This window comes from Periplaneta americana, chromosome 8, assembly GCF_040183065.1.
Source record: "Periplaneta americana isolate PAMFEO1 chromosome 8, P.americana_PAMFEO1_priV1, whole genome shotgun sequence".
Taxonomy (NCBI): Eukaryota; Metazoa; Arthropoda; class Insecta; order Blattodea; family Blattidae; genus Periplaneta; species Periplaneta americana.
This window is the reverse complement of record NC_091124.1, coordinates 5,530,553-5,553,301: the sequence shown is the minus strand read 5'-3', so window position 1 is coordinate 5,553,301 and position 22,749 is coordinate 5,530,553. Positions and strand designations below refer to the sequence as shown.

Below are 22,749 nucleotides of genomic sequence, written 5' to 3'. Positions count from 1 at the left end.
ATAAATTAAATTCTACAATTGGACGTGCTAAAAACAAAATAATACTAGCATGTGTAAGTGATAATGAATGTCCAAGGTATTTAATATTGTTCATCCTTTCCAATTATCTGTTACTGACGTACATCTTGCTGTGTGTATATATATAAATATATACATATAATATATATTATATATATATATATATATATATATATGTATCTGTGTGTGAGTGTATGTATGTATGTATGTATGTATGTATGTATGTATGAATGAATGTATGTATGTATGTATGTATGTATGTATGTATGCATGTGTAAATTTATAAATATATGTCTACATGTTGTTATATTATGTCTGCAAATGTACATATTTTAGCGAAATGTCTTAATATGATCTACAAGTTCAACATGTCTATTCATGTTAAATTCTCTAGGTATTTCGATTATAATTTCAAGCCTTCAATCAAATTAATGTTTATTCACCGTATGTATCTATATGTTATGTCTCTACATACGTAAGTAAGCATGTATGTATGTATGTATGTATGTATGTATGTATGTATGTATGTATGTATGTATGTATGTATGTATGTATGTATGTATGTGTGTGTGTATGTGTGTATATTAGCTAAGTGTCATAATATTATCTATAAGTGCAACATGCTATTCATGTTAAATTCTCTATGTTTTTCGACTGTAATTTCAAGGCATTAATCTAATTAATTTATATATGTTACACTCTTACAAGTGTATATTTATTGTATGGTAGTCTGTAAGTTTCAATTTGTTATGATTAGTTTAAAATATAACCCTAATATACTATATGTCAAATAGGGTTTATAAATATGGAATAAATGCTACTACTACTACTAGCATTTGATGTGTTTTATTTGTGTAGAAAATTATTTGCAATAAGGTTCCGAAGTTCATATATCTCAAAACTCATTTTTATGACGTATCTCCTTTTACGCCTACCCAAACACCATCGATATACAATGCGTGTCTTTCTGGGGATAGGACACAGGGATTCAACAGTGTCATAAGAAACCTACATAAAAACAGCTTAATCACTGGGCCATGTTTAAGAATTAGGAGACTTTGACAGTTTTTAAAATAAGAGAAAATCATTTACGGTTCCTAACTCAAAAGTATGATGTTCATTTATTTTACACAGTGTCAAAGCCTGCTGATTTCTAAACACGGCTCACTTACTTACTTACTTACTGGCTTTTAAGGAACCCGGAGGTTCACTGACGCCCTCACATAAGCCCGCCATCGGTCCCTATCCTGAGCAAGATTAATCCAGTCTCTATCACCATATCCCACCTGCCTCAAATCCATTTTAATATTATCCTTCCATCTACGTCTTCATTCAAACATTCAAAGTAAACGCTCTCCATGGACAAATAATGCAACATATTTATCTACTTTGGTTAAAACGCAAGTGGCTTATAAGCCAGGGGACTGGGTTCAAATCCTGAATTAACAAGTACGTGGGCCAGACATCACAGAGCTTTTTTCTCCAGGTACTCCAGCCTAAATCATCTAATAAATAATGGCAACATACAAAACTACACAACATTTCTACAACTTTTTATAGACTCCAGTTTAACATGAGAAAAACATATCGAATATATATGCACAAAGTTATATATTTGTTAAAGGAACTAGTGACTTGCGCTTCTCAAAATTATTTAAGCTGTGTTTACTTTTCTTTCTTTCAATCGATAATCCGATATGTTTTAATTTTCTGGGGAAATGGTACCAAAATTGGGAGTGTCTTGATTTTGCAAAATAAAGCTATTAGAATTCTATGTCAATCAAACTATCTTGAACACTGTCGACCACTTTACATACAATCACAGATATTGTCATAAATATCATAGATACTGTCATAGTACTTTTACACTCGACATAACAGATACTTACTCATTACTAGCCAACATGCATGATCATGAAATTATATATAAATAGTGAAAAAATTAATATTCCATACTGTAGATTACATAAAACTAGCACAAGCTTATCTGTTATGGGAATGAAATTATATAATAAGCTTCCCAGTTAATATTATAAGCTACCAATCTCCAGCGATTTATATTGGGTGTGCAGTGTGTTGTAGTGAAAGTGCAGCTTCAAGAAAATTCCGAGAGTTATAGTGGCAGAGAAAAGAGATTGATTTACAGTGAAAGGGTGTGAGTTATAATGAACGTGCTAAAATAGCTTGCAATAAGGTCTAGGCTAGCGACTTTATAGTGGCAGTGCAAAGTATTTGAACAGGAAATGTTTGTGAAGTGTTAGTGAAATCAGGATAGTGTCAGTGAAATGTGTCGTAGTTCCAGTGCAGTGAGTGAAATGAGTGTAGTGTTTTTTTTATTGGGTTATTTTACGACGCTGTATCAACATCTAGGTTATTTAGCGTCTGAATGATATGAAGGTGATAATGCCGGTGAAATGAGTCCGAGGTCCAGCACCGAAAGTTACCCAGCATTTGCTCGTATTGGGTTGAGGGAAAACCCCGGAAAAAACCTCAACCAGGTAACTTGCCCCGACCGGGAATCGAACCCGGGCCACCTGGTTTCGCAGCCAGACGCGCTGACCGTTACTCCACAGGTGTGGACAGTGTAGTGTTGAAAGGTACTTGTGCATGTATGAATATATCTTACTCTTGGGTTTTAGTTCAAACTTAGGGTTAAGATACAAATTAGATTTACTTTAAATGTTATTTTAAGTGATCGTGTTTAATTTAATTTAGGATGCTCCTTATTAATAGTATTATACTACTGTTATTTTATTATTATTATTACATTATTATTAATTGTAATTTATATTAATTGTCATTATTGAGTGTAATTTATTACTTACCACTGCCACAGGGTATTTACCCATTTGCAGTGTGAATAAATGCACGCATACATACAAGGACAGATTTAAAACTAGATTTTATAATTGGCTATTAAATAATCCTTTTTACTCTGTGAGTTTTTTTTAACATAAATTCGCATGAAACTGTTTCTTTTTAATTAAATAAATGTATTTACATTTTGCTAGAATTAATACATTAAGGGTGAAGAGTTTCAAAATATTTCGTGTTTTCACTGTCTTTAATTAAATTTTATTGTTTCAATTATACGTGTGTTTTTTCAAAATAATGTATTATATGTTTTTCAATGTTTTTTTTAGTTGATTATTTAACGACGCTGTATCAACTACGAGGTTATTTAGCGTCGATGAGATTGGTGATAGCGAGATGGTATTTTGGCGAGATGATGCCGAGGATTCGCCATAGATTACCAGGTATTCACCTTACAGTTGGGGAAAACCTCGGAAAAAACCCAACCAGGTAATCAGCCCAAGCGGGGATCGAACTTCAGACCGGCAGGCAAGCGCCTTAACCGACTGAGCCACGCCGATGGCTTCTCCAATGTATCTGTAACGAAGCATATTACTGTATGTCTAATGGCCTAACAAACTGAACAGGCACAGTCCGGGGATCTGCAATCCTTTGCGCCTGCAAATGCCGACATATCAGCATTATTATTAAAGCGCGTGCTATTGCCATATACAGTTGTTCAGAAAATGAATGTAGTCTAAATCAGAGTCAAATATTTTTAATTTTGACGCCCACGGACACTGGCCAAAATTGAGTTTTATTTTAAATGTTCCTATCCCAAGCGTGTTGAAATGAAATAACAATGGCGGTCGACTAGCTGATTGCGCTACTCTGGGTATCCACCAACGAGTTAGATACTATAGAGAGGCTAAAGACCTCTGATAAGCGCTCCCTGCGGAGGCCAACAGTACTATGGATCGTTCCCTAAAAAACATGGCGTCTTTAGTACCGCCAGCCTCCGCAAGGAGTGCTTATCAAAGGTACACTGTAACGAGTTGGTACATGTATTATATTTTTCAGATACATCAATATTTAATTTAAACATTTCGCTATAGGTTTTGTAAAAAGCTGATTTATAAATGAAAAAGTAATAATTAAGACTTTAAAATTTCCAAAAATGTCTCATTCCCTCGGATTTAAATGAAATGTACCGTAAATCATAATATTCGTTGCTGGATAATTAAACCCTCTCAATACAGGTACCATTGCCCCAGAGAATTATAAGATAAGACGGACTGAGCATAAGCGAAATATCTGTATTAATAAGTTCGTACCATCAAGAGTTTAGTATTTATTGTGTTTATAGGGCCTACTCAAATTTTCTTTTTATTAATGCGTAGGGCTCTTTTTGTTACCAAAGAGGAAAGTTAGCACTTGCATCACACACAATTTGTCATTATTGTTCAAAATAATGTAAGAACAGTTTTATTCTGCAAAAGCCTCTGCTTAGTTGCGAGACACGTGTGAGATCAATATTTGTTTCAAATTATATTAGACCACATGATGTCTCCATCACGCGAAAAGAAGTGTACCTAGCCGTGGCTCCTGTTGTTTCTGATAACAATGTTAATCGTAAGTATCCTATCGTTTCAATAAATGTGGTGAGTTATGATCATGAGTAACTTTCTATTAGTGTCATTCTTTAATTATTATGTTGCATGCTAAGGGTTATTTGTAGTTTTAATAATTTCAGTTTTCAAAACTTCTCTGTGTTAATTCCAATTTCAAATGAATTTTTCTGAATAACTTAATTACTGGATATTTTTTTTTAATTTTCGCCACTACCTTTCCTATATTTTACTCCTATTAGTTACATACGTCGTCTCTCTTGAAATCACCTGGTGAGCACTGAATTACATGATTTCATATTAGGTTAGATTAGCTGTAAGGTCATTAAATTTGTGACGAAGTCAAAAAATTATTTATTTTTCTTCTGCCGATTAAATTCACCCGTCTTTAGGCGCTTTGCTTTGGTTGCATCGAGTATAGCTTGTCATTTAATATCTGGGCTATATTTAGTGAAACTAATAAAACATAGGCCTACAGCTGTTATAAAACGTAAAGTTTTGTGTGTATTTTACTTCTTACTTATTAACATAGTCTTAATATGTAACTCAATTCACAATAATACTAACTTCATCACAGTCATTTCCTACAACATCCGGGCTACGCCCCTTTGTTTTGACTAACCGAAACATGGCGGACCAATGTTCAATTGTCTTCAACTTTCTGAGATCTTTGTCCTCTCTATAGTATCTAACTCGTTGGTATCCACGGACTCTGCAAACATAACAGTGAGTGCCACCTTAACCTCGATATACTGTACTCCAGGCGTTCATAAATTGCCATCACTCACAACACGAATACTTTTCGTCGTTGAAAATCTGTAATTCGCGCTTGTATATTGGTTCTAGTAACGATTGAAAACAGCTGGAATAATAAATAGACAGACGGGTGGACTGCTTGATATAATATGCGTTGAAGCAAAGAAACAGTCATTTATAATACGAGGATCTGTGGAAGTAGTTCATGTCCTTCAGCGTGATGGGTTCGTATGACTGTTTCGACTATGAGGGGGTCAATTCCCGGTCCTTTTTTTCGTGATTTTAATTTCGAACTCCCATCCCAGTTAATACGTGATCGATGGAGACATCACGTGAACCAGGCAGTAGCCAAAGCAGCTCTAATTCTGCCGACAGTAATCAATTGCGGTTCCAATCTCAAACTCGTGACAGCAAATGTTAAGGGTGGCGACACAAGAATCGAATACAGAATGTTCCAGCAAGCAGAATACACCGACTTCATGCGGGTTGTCGTCCATGTCTTTTATCTTAGACCAGGGTTGGCAACCTTTTTCTAAGAGTGGGCAACAATGATAAGAAGTGAAGGAGATCTGGGTCGGGCATGATTTACAGTTAATGCATATTAAAAAATTGAAGAAATAATATAACTAAACAAAATAGCAACTAAATTATGTAACTTTGGTAGACTCATTAATTCAAAGTCTCAACACAATACGTGCTTCAATCTGACATTACAATTTATGCCTTATCTTTAACGGGAAAATTGGGGCTGAATTTTAGATGCAAGAAAACTGATATCTGTTTCGAAGTTGGTACACGTAAACAGTGATGCAAATGTCATCAATTATTCTTGAGCGAAATTTTGATTTTACGTATTTCATCTTTGAAAAGTCTGCTCACTTATATCATATAAGTGATTTCGAAAACTGTCAACATTTTAGCTGCAAGTTTTTTTTTATGTTAGGAAACTGTGAACTGAGACATTGGTAAAATTGTACCCTGGTATTGGAATGAAATATTTCTTTCAGTCTGTATGTCAAAAACTTCAAGTTGGCACAGATACTGTCTCTATTTCAATGGCAAAAGAGTTCTGAAATAAGCGAATATTCTTAGAATATCTATGAGAATCCTGAAATCTTGCATGAAATTTCTTCTGCAACAACTCTACATTTCACAAAATCTTTTGTGCGCAACTATGGCACTTCCTTCTTGTGAAATGCTATTGCAGCAAGAGAGATGCAAAAAGTTTTCTTCATTCAACTATTTTTAAATCTATTATTTTATTTATATACTTTTTGCCTTTCGCCAGTGGGCCAGATAGAAGTACTCTGTGGGCCGTAGGTTGCCGACCCCTGTCTTAGACTATTATGGTCTGTGACAGTCTGAATGCAACGTGTTTCTGATCTACCCCGGTTGTGATGTTCTCATGGTAAGTGATATAATTCAAAATACCTTGAAATAAATTCTGTTTGTTTTCCGCTGCTTACTCAGAATGCACCGAACTAATTAATTTGAGGGACTGGGCATAACACATGATACTATAGGAAGTGTAAGATCAAATTAAAGCCGAAAGAAAATAAATAATTAGCATAACAGATTGACTGCACACGTTTAACTCACACGGAGACTAAAATTCGTAACATTCACGTGACGATGTCAGAGGACGTCATACAACAGTCTACTATATACAGTCACGAAGCTTGGGGTGATTTTTTGCATTTCTCGCGATAGTTGCTAGCCGCTTGGAGCGCTGTGAGTACTAGGAACAATAGACTGTGTCACTGCCATTGTGATGTAATACAGGCCGTAAGGCAGACCATGTGACTCGCTTAACCCGATCACGAAGGGCGGCGTTTCAACCATATAAATTAATTGGAATGCATAAAGAGTAACATATGTTTCTCTAAAATGTAGTGTAATTCCATTAATAAAATTTAAAACAATGATTAGGAGATACTTCAGACATAATTCCTTGCGAGTTAAGGTGTAATATTATTTTGGTGTGAAAATTACGTTGTTCGTATGTGTAATTCCTGCCTTTATTTAGATTAAATATTGCGAAATTCTTGTACATTCATTTATGTACGATTCAATAATTTTCAGTTGCACCGCACGAATATTTAGATATGTTGAAATTATAGGTTATATTTACTGTACCAGTTGCCCATTTCTGTCTAATTTTAGTGATCTCCAATGCCTTGCCATTCATATGAAAATTATAGGTTATGTTCACTATATTTAACTTATATTCCTATATTCGCAATTATACATTATAATTGAACATAATGTCATGTATGACACCCGTCACATTCTATTTGTCTATATTTTAGTACTACAATTGAGTATTTATCTACTACCTAAGAGACGAAGTAACACAATCGTACGTACACTAATTTCATAGGAGTGGTATGGTAAATTTTCTGTCTACAATTAAGGAAGGTAGATGTGCTAAATTAAAATCACAATATAAATTCGTTTTTATTGAACCTCAAAACAGCTTCCATTCTAAACTATGTTGATGCGAACAGATTATGTTAACACGTAAAATTCTCTTCACATTAAAATAACACAGTTTCGTAATTATTTCTGCAACATATTACGCAACAAGAAGTAAACGGAACTTATGGACACATTACACTAAATAAACCTTAGCAATGATACGCAATAAAGTTATAATATAATATTTCACTGAGCTCCATACACTGAAATAGAAAACCCGAACAAACATTATGGCCTGGTATAGATCGAAAAGGCATTGACTGTGCCGTATTTCGCTTTGTTGTGAAAAGTTGTGTAAACTGTGAAATGTTCGTTATTGATTGTAATAACTGTAAATGGCCAAAATACAATAATTTGAATAATAATATGGGACAAGAAGACGTTTCTGGTACTATAAATATTGTAAGAAAAAGAGGTCAGAGTTATCCTTCTTCCGAAAGATCCAGGAAGGTAGTTTATAAAATATAATACATACTTTATGAAAATAATATATAAACCTTATGTATTTCATATTTCAATAGTGGAAGGAAAGTGTTAATTTTTTCAAAAGAATACGATATCGAAAGTACAATACATTTTATCGTCTGCTGGGGAAAGGGTCTGTGATGAGGCAATAGTAGCGATCCTGGTGGTGAGCAACTATCTATGGATGCGTATTTCAACTGTTTATGTTTGCATATTTAGTAAGTATTGAGCTTCGTGACTGTATATACTAGACTGTGGTCATACCTACACCCGATTCCGCCTGCGAAACCATTAAATACCTCCCGCAAGTCACTACTGCTATTTGGGTCACGTGCACTAGTCCAGATGCTGGTAACTGTAAGAACTGACCTGAACTATTTTGGTCATTTCCTGGATGTCTATAACTCCATTGCCGTCCACGTCATACATGCGGAACGCCCATTTCAGCTTCTCTTCCGGAGTGCCTGATGACGTCACGTCGATCGCCAGCAAGAACTCCTGCAAACAGACAGAACATCAGCTACATCTGCTGAGATATGAAGCAACTGGTGCTGTGACTTCGGTTCCAGTCACTGAAAAGTTCTGTGGTTCGTGACTGTGTGACGACTTTGTCCAACTGCCACTTGACATGTGCTTTCAAGTCTTCATAAGCAAGAATATTATGAAGCAATAATTGAACAACAGACAACTTGTTGCAATAATTAAACAATGTATACTGATATTAAAATATGCTACGAAAATGATAAATTTGCTTTCGAAAGGAACAAGATTAAGGTGGTCCGCGGAACTGTTCTGACTTTAAAAAGTGGTCCCCACTTCAAAAAAAAATTGAGAAACGCTGGTTTAGGCGTTTGGCATGCCTTGCATATATGCTTTTTATTCATGCTAGTTTTTACTAGTCCAAACAGGTTCTGACGGATTTCGAGTTTTGACGATAACATGGAGGCTACACAGATTTATTCATGTGTCCACCACGATAAAGATGTGAGTTGTGTATCAACTGTTAATTATAGAATTCTGCTAATAATTCTCAGGACAGTCCATTCGGTTCTTTTGTGTAAAATTGAAAGCAGTAAATAGAGATACACACCACTACTCGCTATGAACTCAACTCGCCAAGTTAGTAACATTCTCACCAGAAACATAAATATTTGTAACCAACGGCAACGTGCATGGCCTCCTGTATTGCTTTATTTATACAAAGCGGCTTATTTTTCACGAGCCGTGACTCGAGAGATCCATACGCAAACGAACACATTGGTACACGAATTGCAGCTCACGATTGTGACGGATTTTATGACAGCACCGAACTGCGAAAATGTTGCATGTTTACACGTGGAATTAAGTCACGAAAGTGGCTTGACTGATTGTCTAGTCACACGGAAAGCTGGCAGGCGTCGTCGTGACACAAACACAAAAGCTATTCACTTGCAAAAGCACTCGAGGAAAGTTTTCCCCTCTTCTTTATCATATCGGAATAATTAGACTAGGCTTTCAATAGGGATGGTCTTGGTTCCTTTCATGTAGGCTACACTGGATTTCTCGTATACCTATACAACTCATTCCTAAACTGAGTGGACGAAACACACACTCATGTTTATTGTTCAGTAATAAACTGCAAGTGCGCAACACAACACCCAGGTCCGAGAGCCCTTCCGTGTCCCTGTAAGCAAGTCACTGTACTACATCCTGCTGGATCCTCGGTCGGCTTGGAACTATTGAAAGCTACCAGATGAAGTTGAAATATTGAAGGCGAAATGAGTCCGACATCCAACGCTGAAAGTTACCCAGCTCCAACTGGTGGAGAGGAAAACCTCGGAAAAATCCCAACCAGGATTTGAACCCGAGCCCGCTCGTATTACGGTCAGACATGCTGACCACTACTCCACAGCGGTGGAGAAGGCGATTTCTGACGAAAGAATGACTAAAGATGTGGTGAGAATGCACTTTGAACTTTGTACAGGATGCAGGAATTGTCTGTCTTTGAAACTGAGCTGTGGTAATACTCCATCACTGATGTTTTCCTTAATCACGTCGCCAGTATGCCACACCTTTGCTGAAGCTGATGGCGGGAGAACTATGGGATGAATACATAGCAAGAACTATTTTCTTCCCGTTTTGAAACTTCTGAAACTGGAGATTCAAACCACTATGTGCTACATCTCCAAACAGAAGTACAGTATCTGATTTTCGGAGATATTCTACTTATTAAATTACAAACTGGTTCACGAAATTGAATGTTAGCTGAACTTCAACAAACAAAATAAGACGTTCAGAGCTAAACTGGATCAAGTCACAATTTTTAAATTCATTTTCTGATTATCTGAAGTTGGATGTTTTCCGAGCAGTGATGGATCGTCTTAATTCCAAGATTCGCCGGTCACGTTTTGGCTCAGATTATTTGTTCACGATGTTCTGAGCCATAGTGCATCAAGTCACCAAAGCGCTGCATCATTTAACATCACAAGTGTTTATATTTTATAAATCTAGAATTTGCGAATGGAGCAATAAAATTATTTCTAGTCAAATTAGATAATCCACTAAAGCAAGTTAACTTTATGTCCTATTACCTCAAAACTACGTCTCGTGGACTTGATCCACTTTAGCTCTGAACGCCTCAATATGTAGGCCTACTACAATACATACCGTGTTTTTTTTTTTTGGTATAGGACATGGGATTTAACATTGCCGTAAGAAATCTATGTAAAAACAATGAAGAAATAACTTAATCAGTGGGCCATGTTTAGAAATCAGCAGGCTTTGACAAATTTATTTGTAAAACATGGGAACATCAAGGACTAAGCAACGGAACATACTCCATTGATGACCTGGTAGGTACAAGTCTGTTTAATTCATTTCTCTTGATGTTCACTCTAAAAGTTATAAAATCTGAACACTTTTAAAGTTTCACGTTTTATTAAGTTTTATATTTAATTTGTTGTTAACAGTCCGCTCGCGCGAAAAAAATAGAATTCTGACGTCATAATATCGAACTGTGCACATTTGCATTCTTAACTGCGAGAAAAGCATCGTCGAAAAACCATTTTATTAAGGTACTGTAAACAGAAATATTATTGATCAGCATTAAGAGATAAACAAATGAAGCTTAGAATTCATTCACGTCCATAGAAACGGTGAAGGAAATTATGGCATCCAATGGAATAAAGTTTTAAAATATTCGGTCATCGCCGATAACTCAACTAGATTTACAATGTTATCAGACGTTGCGGTTTGTTTTTGTTTTCTTTCATTACAGTGGTATGTTAGATCAGAATAAATACCTATCATTAGGAAGCACAATTATAATTAACTAGTGGCTTGTGCAGCAAAAGCTGCAAACTAAGTTCATTAGACGTTCAAATAAACATTTTTCAGATTTATTTTCAATGAAGAAAACTAGACATTCTGAAAGTTATTTGCTTCCATAATAATGAAAGATATTCTCTCTCGAGCCAATACTGAAGAGAACCACGCATATGAATATCTACACCACACCGCCATTAAATATATGAAAAAGACCCAACCCACTTGATTAATAGCTATAAAATATTTGATTTTTAATAATATTATTATCTTACGTAAGTTTTATAGCTTTCAGTAACATATACTATATAGCCGCCACTCAGTAAAATATAGAAATCAAAATCTAATTTAAGTTATTCTCTACATCTACTTATATAACCCCAAAACGTTTCACTTTCATATCATCAATATAGCATTAATATGTATAATTAATGAAAAATAGTCACATCATGACATTAACTACAATAATATTTCATTTCTAATGGTAATAATGTCATCAAACCACCTCAAGTTTTGTAGTTTTTAATATCCAATACACAGCTGTACCCAGAAAATTTACAAACCTGTAAATTATTTTTAGTAAGTTAAGTTTTTAATAACCAATTTAATTTGAGCTCTAAATATGTCAGCATTCTTGCAGATCATGGCCTTCGTGTAATATTGTTTACTGTAGTGTGTGTTTTGTTTTATTCTGAAATGCAATTAGCTAGTTCTCAAAACTGACGACAGATGGATTTTGGAAAAGTATGTTGAAAAATTGACATTTCACTAAAAACTACTATTTTTCTGAAAAACGTTTGGTTCCAAGCTTGAAAATGAGGGGTCATTTATTAAAATCCGTTCAGCCGTTTTCCCGTAATTTCCACTACCAGTTCAAATTATATATATAGATGTTTAGTTCGGATCCACTTACAAAACTGAGCACCGAAGTCTTCCTCCAGGGTGGCATTATGGCACCAGACTATTACACTGCAGGATAGCCTCCCTACGGACAGAGGACTTGGTTCTACTGCCAGTCACGATTGCAGCTGAACGTAGCGCCAGCAATGTATATGTTCAGGTGCCGACGCTTTATTTATGATTTTTAATTTGTTCTTTTTTTTTTTCCTTCCCTTTCACTATTCACGTTCCTTTTCTTTCTTCCACAGCTGTAGAGACCCATGTTGATCCCAGGCTGTGGCTTCGTTCTTGTTTTGTAACAACGTCACGCCCAGTTTGTGAAGTTTCCAGCACTCCATTGCACTGCTGCGCTTGTTCACCGTTTGTCAGTAAATGAAGCTAATGAATTGTCATACACCTCACACGAACTGCATCGGAGTATATTACAGATGCGGACATACCATTTATCTTCTATAAATGAACAGATACCTCCCATACTCCTGTGGTCGAAACTTATAGTATGTCTTAAATCAGCGGTCATCAGAACACTGCACTCTCGGGCTAGCGTCTCTTACCCGCGGACAAGACACTGCCCTAGCGTGCATTCGTGGCTGCTGGCGGGTATGCTGTGTCTCTATCCCTTGTGCATATTTCCTTACCCTCCATGCACTCTACCCATTTCAGCGAGTGCTAACGACCACTGTCATAAAATCAGTTACAATGTGAGCACAAGGACTGTTTTGTACCTTTTCAGATGAACTTATTCACAAAAATAAATACTGCAAATGTCTGATCCGTTTTCAAGTGACACACGTCTTTCCCTTGCTTTCTTGCAACTGTTTGAAGATTAAGGTTAGTCGTATCTTGTCTTTTACTTACGCTACTATACGTCGACTCTTAAGATAAAAATCCACATTTTTTTCTTAATGTATTTAAAATTTTGGTGACATGATTTTTGGCGTAAACTAAGCAATTTATATAATTCAAACTTGAAAATCGCATTTCGAGGTCCAAATAGATAAATAGATAAATAGATAAATAAGTAGATAAATAAATAGATAGATAAATAGATAAATAAATAAATACATACATACATAAATACATAGATAGATAGATAGATAGATAGATAGATAGATAGATAGATAGATAGATAGATAGATAGATAGATAGATAGATAGATAGATAGATAGATAGATAGATAGATAGATAGATAGATAGATAGATAGATAGATAGATAGATAAATAAATAAACTTTCGGACCGACTTAACTCCATTAGAAATTGACCTAGAGTAAATCTTCTTTCATCATAATGATCCTCTACATATGGAGAATGTTACAAACTAAAATTATCTATTTGTCTTGAACCATTCAAAAGGTACGCCACTTTACATAAGCAATTTACAAAAAAATATAATTATATATACAGTATATTTGTATATTGTCCCGCGCCGTGGCGTCGTGGTCTAAGGCATCCTGCCTAGGGCTCGCGTTATGGAATGCGCACTGGTTCGGGTCCTCATGGGGGAAGAAATTCTCATGAAATTTCGGCCAATGTATCGGACCGGTGCCCACCCAGCATCGTGATGCACTTGGGGAGCTACGATAGGTAGCAAAATCCGGTTACGCAAACCAGCTATACCGGCTGGGGGGGGGGGGCTCATCGTGCTAACCACACGATACCTCCATTCTGATTGAATGATCGTCCACCTCTGCTTCGGCATGTGGCCGTGAGACCAGCAGCCAGCTGGTCGGTCTTGGCCCTTCGTGGGCTGTAGCGCCACGGATTATTATAATTGTATATTTTTGGGGAAAAAAATTATAATCGGCTGAAAATAATAATTTTAGTTTACAACATAGCCACATGTTTAAGCTTCAATTTGGTACCTCAATGAAGTCTTTTCCCCAGTTGGAAGTCTACTTTTTGTCCCTCGGAAGGATAACAAATGTCGGAAAATGTGAAATAGGAGAAAACAGACACTGAAGATGGCGTAAGATATAGAAAGTATAGTGCGCTTATATTATAAATGCACAAATAATTATGAAAATATTGAGATAATGGGTACAAGTTATATATTTTTGAAAACTAAAAGAAATGAGCTTCCAAAGGAGGCAAAAACATTTACCAAAATTTTGAAGAAATCTGACATTTCTAGAGCCGATGTATACGTTAAGCAAGTTGTGTTGGTTACGACAGCCTTAAGCAGTAAGTTACATCTTGATGTAGCTATCTATCATATTTTGTAGAATTTCGGTTATATGCTTGAAATACAAGCTTTTTTAAAAATAAGAGGTAAACATTTTTTTTAATTTCCACGGAATCTTAAAAATTCTGGCGCTGGCATAATACACAAGAAATATAATTTTATGCATCGTATATGTCCACCATTTTGTTCTTGTAACAGCCTCCCTTGAATGCTGTATACAGCAGCTCTGAGTTACAGTCCTGCAATACTGTGTGTGCGATGGAGTTCTTCAATTCATCAATATATTGTCGTGGGTTTTACTAAAGAACAGAATGCCCCATCATCAATAATCTACTGTGTCCATACCTGGCGATCTTGCAAGTCAACTTAAAGGAAAAAGCCTACAGATAACACAGCTACCAGTAGGGGAGAAGTGGGTACAGTGAGACAGGGAGAACAGTGAGATATTTTTTATTAGATAGTAAATTTTGATGTTGAAATGTTTGTAACAGTGGAGTTGTATGCTGCATCAGTAAAGCAACAGTATTTTCATACTCCATTTAATTCTAGTTATAAAGGTGAGTGATGAAAAAATAATTCGTAATTTTTCACTCCAGAAGTAAAATTTTGGCTTGTGTTTAATGAAGGTTATATTGGATATACAAATTAAATAGAAATATGAATGTTTTGTTACCTAATACTATGATATTTGACGTTATGTTTGGCAAAGCTTCGTCTTTCTTGTTCTGATTTTGAAGGATGGCGCCATTTTTAAACGAACTATGCGTAAAGGGAACAGTGAGACATTCCATTGAAGGGTACACTGAGACGTCTCACTGTTCCCATGTACCAATGATTTGCAAAATTAAACTGTAATTATATTACATTTACCGGTAACTAACATTAAAAATGAACATACTAGTAACCAATTTAGGAACTGTAGCTTAAAATAATGGATACATTACGTTTTAATGGTTTCATAAATAAAAAATTATTCACAAAATTTAAGAAAATATTAAAAAATAATAAAGAATTAAATTAAATTCTTATAATTATAAGCTTTGTTGTCACCAAAAATTCATTTTATTTTTTAGCAAAAGTTTGAAAAGTCATGGAAAATTCACTTTTCCAAATGTTCCAGATGTTTCAATGGTTTAGAACTCAGACATCAAAATGATTCTAAATAAGCCTAAAGAACATGACAAGATAAAGAGACAGCAAGCTTTTGTTTTCTTTTGAAATAATTGTAAATCATTTCAATGTCCGTTAATAGACACTGTGGTGTCTCACTGTACCCTCCTGAATGGGAACGGTGAGACATTTGCATTTTTTTTTTACAAACACGCATTGTATATTATGTCCTTTATCTATTAACATTTCTGTGTATGTATTATTGTACTCCATGTTTTAATGTATATTTTTGCTCGATCATGCCGAAATGTAGTAATTATACACCTGGTAGCAGACCTTTAATGCATGTCATTAAAGTACACCTACTCATTAAAGGTCAGGTCTTTCAGCCAATGACGACTCAGGTTACAACTGTTCACCCCATAACAGGTCAGTATTCTACCGTTATAAAACCGCAAGTATCAATTATTCTCGGATATGCAATCGAAAGAGAATTAGCGAAAAGTCACGGAGGCTGGAAATGCAATACTGTCGCAGAAGGTTATGTTCTGTTACTATAATAATTAGCGTTAATTGTAAATAATATTCAAATAAATTCAATTTTTCATCTCGTTTTTCAATGTCTAATTTAATTTCAATGTTATCTCTGTAGGTTCTTATGGCCTAGCAAGGTCAATGTGAACATCTGTTCCTCGAAAAAAATCAATACTTTCGCGTCTGCCAACATCTCACAACATACGGGACATTGGTCAAGGTCAGATACAAAGAAAATTAATAATATCAAGTTAGAAATATGGTCGAGCAAAAAAAGTCGTATGAAACTCGCCTATAATGGTAATTAAGAAGCTCGTATGAAAATTATGAAACTCGCTTGCGCTCGTTTCATAAATATCCATACTCGCTTCTTAATTACCTTCATTATAGGCTCCTTGCATAATGTACTATTCTATTGCACTTGATTTTAAAAATACTTGAATTATCACTTGCATACATATGTCTTAATATGTTGTGTCTCACTGTACCCCACTATTCCCCTACAATCTGGAATAAATTCGTTGTCATGGTGATTTAAAAAATCCAATTTCTTGTTTAATAAGCCAGTGTCACAATTTTTAATATGTCGTAAAAAATATGAGCATCTAAAGTTACCCGTTCCTTTTGAAAAGCTTTACACAATAATAATAATAATAATAATAATAATAATAATAATAATAATAATAATAATAATAATAACATCCTTAACGTAGCAGCCTGCAGAGTACGTAAGCCGCCGCGGCACGCTCAGCTGTATCGATTGGCTGGTGGAGCAGCGCCCGCTGCAACCTGTCTGAATCGCTCGGGCCTCTCTTTAATTGTGGCAGAGTCGAGTATGAACACGCAGCAAAGCGGTGTTGGTGAGTCGAGGGAAATTTATCTTTTTCGAGGTTATTTCGACTTCGTTTCTGAAGAAAAGGGGAAAGAGATTTGTAAGAGAATGGGCTTACCGGTACTTGTTTTTCGGGGAAATTTCTGGGATGTTTTTTTTACTAGGTTATTTTACGACGCTGTATCAACATCTAGGTTATTTAGCGTCTGAATGAAATGAAGGTGATAATGCCGGTGAAATGAGTCCGGAGTCCAGCACCGAAAGTTACCCAGCATTTGCTCTTATTAGGTTGAGGGAAAACCCCGAAAAAAACCTCAACCAGGTAACTTGCCCCGACTGGGATTCGAACCCGGGCCACCTGGTTTCGCGGCCAGACGCGCTGACCGTTACTCCACAGGTGTGGACTTTCTGGGATGGTCAACGAGTCGAAATTTTAAATGGACATTGTATTAAAAATCCTTCCTGACTGGTTCATTGCATGTAATCAACATAATTTGTTAATTTTCCGCTTCTTTTGATCCACGTCACTTCGGCAGCGGTGACGTTAGTTTCTGTTACGTACTCAGTAAGCAGGTCCATTAGGTACTTCAAGCCATGATATGCTGAACGATTTTACAGACAAATTCAGTTTTTCAAACATTTCAGCTTTCGGTAGGCTCGTGTTCACGGTGACAAAAGAGATCTCCAATAAATAATATTTATAGTGAATTTTGTTTAGATAATTGTTATTGGAGAATGCTGGGTTTGCAATGAAAGACGAGCCCCTGGGCAGAACACTGAATGAATACGTAGTTGTCCATACTTCGCACAGGGAGCCAAATTCAAGTGTGCCACGAAATTAGACGAAACTCCTAGTGTAATAGAACAGGAGGAGACTCCAATATAGGCCTAATTATGATTTCTTCCAGATCTACAAAGATACGCTTGCAGACATTTTGCATTAAAGAATCTTTTATGTGCGTGACAATATATTGTGTCAGAGGAAGAACAAATGTTCGTAAAATATTAAATTATGTTTTATTTAACGACGCTCGCAACTGCCGAGGTTATATGAGCGTCGCCAGTGTTCCGGAATTTTTGTCCCGCAGGAGTTCTTTCACATGCCACTAAATTTAGTGACATGAGCCCGTCGCATTTAAGCACACTTAAATGCCATCGACTTGGGCCGGGATCGAACCCGCAACCTCGGGCACAGAAAGCCAGCGCTATATCAACTGCGCCACTCAGGGCGCAAATGTTTGTATGCATATGAAGTCTGATTAGTGTGATATGTAGCTAATCGGTGATGTATGCAATGGAGGGGGAAAGCAATTCGCCACCCTATTCCATTATCTCCTGGCCTAGTTGCCTTGTTGGTAACACTTGTAAGGTTCAGACCTGTCTTCGGACAGTTGACTAAACAATTCCCCGATAAAAAAAATGACTTGTAGACAATGAATATAAGAAGAACTGTCAACTCGAAATCGCTGTATACAGACACATTACTTCTAAAATTATTAGCCTATATGAAATTGTATTAAACAGTATCATAATTCAGTTAAGTAGGCTACTCAACGTCTTTCAGTCTCTAAGTTTAAAACGACCGAATTTAATACTACTGCGTGTTCAGTTCAAAGTGTGTCATGGCTCGCTGTATGACGTCATGTGGCTAGCCGATAAACCTAGACAATTAAATCTTCCTACACTTCCGCAGAGGCGTATTACCTATGTGCCAGAGAAGTTGCCTAGCAAGTACGGCGTTCATCCTGAAGAGTACTTACCGATACGTAGGATAACTCCAGTAGTGGCAGGAATGTGAACTGTTTGGAAACACGTACTGGGATGAGTTTTTTTCTTACTGTCGGGATATGGCGAGAGGGTTAAGACGATTACTTACGTATTTGTTGATATTAACTTCGACGGTCAACATGGACACGGAGCTTTTGATTTGTGTTGTGGAATGTTGCCGTACGCAACCGATGATAAAAAAATTCCCTGCGTACGACTTGCCCGCGCAAAACACAGTTCGAAAGAGGTTATGGTAGCACACAGACCGTACAGACCGCCATCTGTTGCTACGACGTTCAAGTTATACCGTACACGTTCTCAAGTTCAGATTGAAAGCCTTCATTAACAGGCAACTTCTCTGACATAAAAGCTGAAACTCGCTTCAAATCGCTGACTCACAACAGTGACGTCATGACACACTTTGAAATGAACACCCAGTATAAACCATTAAGGGAATGAGAGTTTTATTACAACAGCTCATATTGATGGAGAAAAACCTTGGGGTTCTCCCGTTTCCAGTATCATTATTGATGATAATCACTCTTGCGGCACAGAAGTCCCGAGCACTCAGAACAGGTAGCGAATTTTATATCGTCGCCACTTGCTCTGCTCATTTGTTTCAACACCTGCGCCCACTGAATAGGATGATGGAGTTTTCTACTCAATTATGTTGCCACTGGCACACTACCATCCGGAAAGAACGCTCGTTCCATTAGCAGACTGCAGCTCTGATATTGCTTCTACTTTCCGTCGGCTTCTAAGCTGACACTACGGCGTTACCGGCATGTATCCGTAATGGTTAATTCGATGTGTTTAGGTAAAGGAAGACGTCATACAAATGAGCTTTGAGATGCATTAAGATTAAAGTCGCACCCTTCTGCAAATAAAACGCATCAAATGCTAGTCTTATTTTGTTTCTTGAACACTCACTTGCATAATTTAATTTGTGTACTCACCTGGGGCACAAAAATGACTTAACTCTGTTTACCCAAACCAACGAATTTTACGCGGTATTAGAAACGTTTTGAATTTGAGGTATGTTATTCTGTTGGGGTGATAACATCAGAGACAGATGTAACGCCAAGATGAGAAGGCCACATCATCTGAAAACCTCCACTGTACATCTTTCATATTATGCCTCTCACCACGGCGAATAGACCGAGATTTTCTTTTACATCCCCTTCACTACAGTCTTCCAATATATTGAACTTTGTAAAGAACAAGCCTTAGCCTTCAGTTTTACATAATAATAATTTTAAACGATTTTACAACTCAGGCACACTGCCTGCCTTTTTAATATATTGTATAAATTATAATTATATAAGGTTTTCGACCTGAATGTTAATTTAATACCATGTACGCCATTTAACCAATTTAAGAAGTATGCATGGTTAGACTATTTATTTGTGTTTTATAGATGTGTTTAAATAATATTTTTCACCATGTTTTTTATTTTTTTATTTTACTTGGTTATTTAACGACGCTGTATCAACTGCGAGGTTATTTAGCGTCGATGGGATTGGTGATAGCGAGATATTTGGCGATATGAGGCCGAGGATTCGCCATAGATTACCTGACATTTGCCTTATGGTTGGGGAAAACCTCGGGAAAAAACCCAACCAGGTAATCAGCCCAAGCGGGAATCGAACCCGCGCCCGAACGCAACTCAGAATCGCAGGCAAGCGCCTTAGCCGACTGAGCTACGCCGGTGGCTTTCACCATGTTCAAATGTTTGTTTGTTATTAAACTATCACCTGAAGATGACTTAAGTAAGTCGAAAATATTCGTGACGTATATTAATATTCTATCCTGATGTAACAGAATTCATTTCTGCCATCTTAACATGATAAGTGATTGACTGAAAATAAAAACTGATTTATATGATATTATTTCACAAACTTATCTGAACTCAATATGACTTTTAAATTTAAACTCACAATGACAACAACAGACTTTGAGGCTCTGCCACACAGTATTAACTCTTGTTTAAAAACTGAATCATCATAGGGCGGTATGTTTTTTACAGACATGTATATTATTTTGGACCACTATGCAGTGGCGTGATTGAACCAGTGAAGTTTCTATCAATAGTTCGGAGTATCGACCCTGCAGTCGTCAGACAGATGCTGATAAATATAGAAAGAAATATGTTTGAAAACGGTTCAGAAATAAAGAGAACATTCCAGAGCCGTGCGTGATAAAAGCACAAACTGCTGCAGCCCTTGGAACCGAACTCGGTTCTCACGAAAATAAAAAAAAAAGCTAGTCAAACTATGAGCGATAGCAGGAATGTCCCTGCCGCAGTGCGAAGAAGGCACACAATGTCCTGCAGGCAGGTAAAAACCACTAACAAGCAAACATTCTCATGGGGCTTATAAAGTTTTTTTTTCTTCCACCATGTTAATAATGTCAAAACAAGTGCTTATACAAATTTTGGCAAATCGAGCGCAAATACAGGGCCGGAAAACAGTAAGTTTCCCTGGGGCTGTTTACAGAAAGAAAACACAATTTCATGGAAAGATTTATTGGAACAGAACAAGAAACTGTTTACTGAAGAAGTCACTGGAAGGAATGGTGAACGGGAGAAAAGTTCGGGGTAGAAGAAGATATCAGTTAATAGACGACATTAAGATCAATGGGTCTTATGCGGAGACGAAGGGGAAGTCGGAAAATAGGGAAGACTGGAGAATGTTGGGCAGAAAACTATGAATTAAAGTATCACATTCTTCTTTATGGAAATGCATGCTAACGTTTCGAGTTGCGCAACTTAGGCTTAACCATAATGCATATAATAACCATCATAGAAGTCATATTATCAGTTTTAGCCCCAACGTGCCATGTATTTTAATATTATTATTATTATTATTATTATTATTATTATTATTATTATTATTATGATTATTAATATTATTACTAGACGCAAGTAAAGAGATAGGTTTGGAAGTAAATCCCGAAAAGACAAAGTATATGATTATGTCTCGTGACGAGAATATTGTACGAAATGGAAATATAAAAATTGGAAATTTATCTTTTGAAGAGGCGGAGAAGTTCAAATATCTGGGAGCAACAGTAACAAATATAAATGATACTCGGGAGGAAATTGAACACAGAATAAATATGGGAAATCCCTGTTATTATTCGGTTGAGAAACTTTTATCATCCAGTCTGCTGTCGAAAAATCTCAAAGTTAGAATTTATACATACTAGGTTCAAAAAGTTCCCGGAATTTGTTAGCATCATAGAAACAACGTACCTTAAACACTATTCTACAGAATTCCCTTCAAAATAGTTGCCTTCCGCAACTACACACTTTTGCCAACGCGTGTAGAGTTCCTGGAAGCCATTTTGTGAAACCCGTCTTAGTGCTCTCGTCGCGTTTGCGATAACCTCTTCAGCATTGAATCTCCGTCCTTTCAGATGACTTTTCAGACGGGGAAACAGAAAGTAATCAGGTGGTGAGAGATCAGGAGAGTATGGTGGGTGATCCAAAGCAGTTATGTTGTGCCTGGCAAGAAAATTCTTTACAATAATTGCGCGATGAGCAGGTGCATTGTCATGCATAAGAAACCAGTTGTTTTCTACCCACTTTTCTGGACGTTTCCTTCTCACTGCGTCCTAGAGGCGACGGAGGGTTTCTACGTACAATTCTTTCGTTACAGTACGACCTTCTGGAATGAACTCATGGTGCATGAGACCCTGAGAGTCGAAGAAAACTTCCAACATAACTTTGCATTAAGTGTGCTTAAATGCGACAGGCTCATGTCAGTAGATTTACTGGCATGAAAAAGAACTCCTGCGGGACAAAATTCCGGCACATCCGGCGACGCTGATATAACCTCTGCAGTTGCGAGCGTCGTTAAATAAAACATAACATTTAAAATAACTTTGCCTTTGGAAGTGTCCCTAGGAAATTTTTGCTTCCGAGGAGATGTTTTCGATTTCCACTCAGATGACTGTCGTTTAGGGACTGGGTCGTACAAG

The 22,749-nt window shown here is 36.5% G+C and overlaps 2 protein-coding genes across 4 annotated transcripts in view; both read right to left on the bottom strand.

Moving 5' to 3' along the window:
- Nca (neurocalcin homolog) overlaps nucleotides 1-22,749 on the bottom strand; it is a 540,761-nt gene that overhangs the window by 39,385 nt on the left and 478,627 nt on the right. The window lies entirely within an intron of this gene.
- Nucleotides 1-22,749, bottom strand: part of LOC138704424 (neuronal calcium sensor 2) — a 227,896-nt gene that overhangs the window by 19,729 nt on the left and 185,418 nt on the right. For all 3 annotated transcript variants that reach the window (XM_069832286.1, XM_069832284.1, XM_069832285.1), the window contains exon 4: nucleotides 8,508-8,636. In XM_069832286.1, coding sequence (XP_069688387.1) covers nucleotides 8,508-8,636 — 129 coding nt within the window. The remainder of the gene's footprint in view (nucleotides 1-8,507; nucleotides 8,637-22,749) is intronic.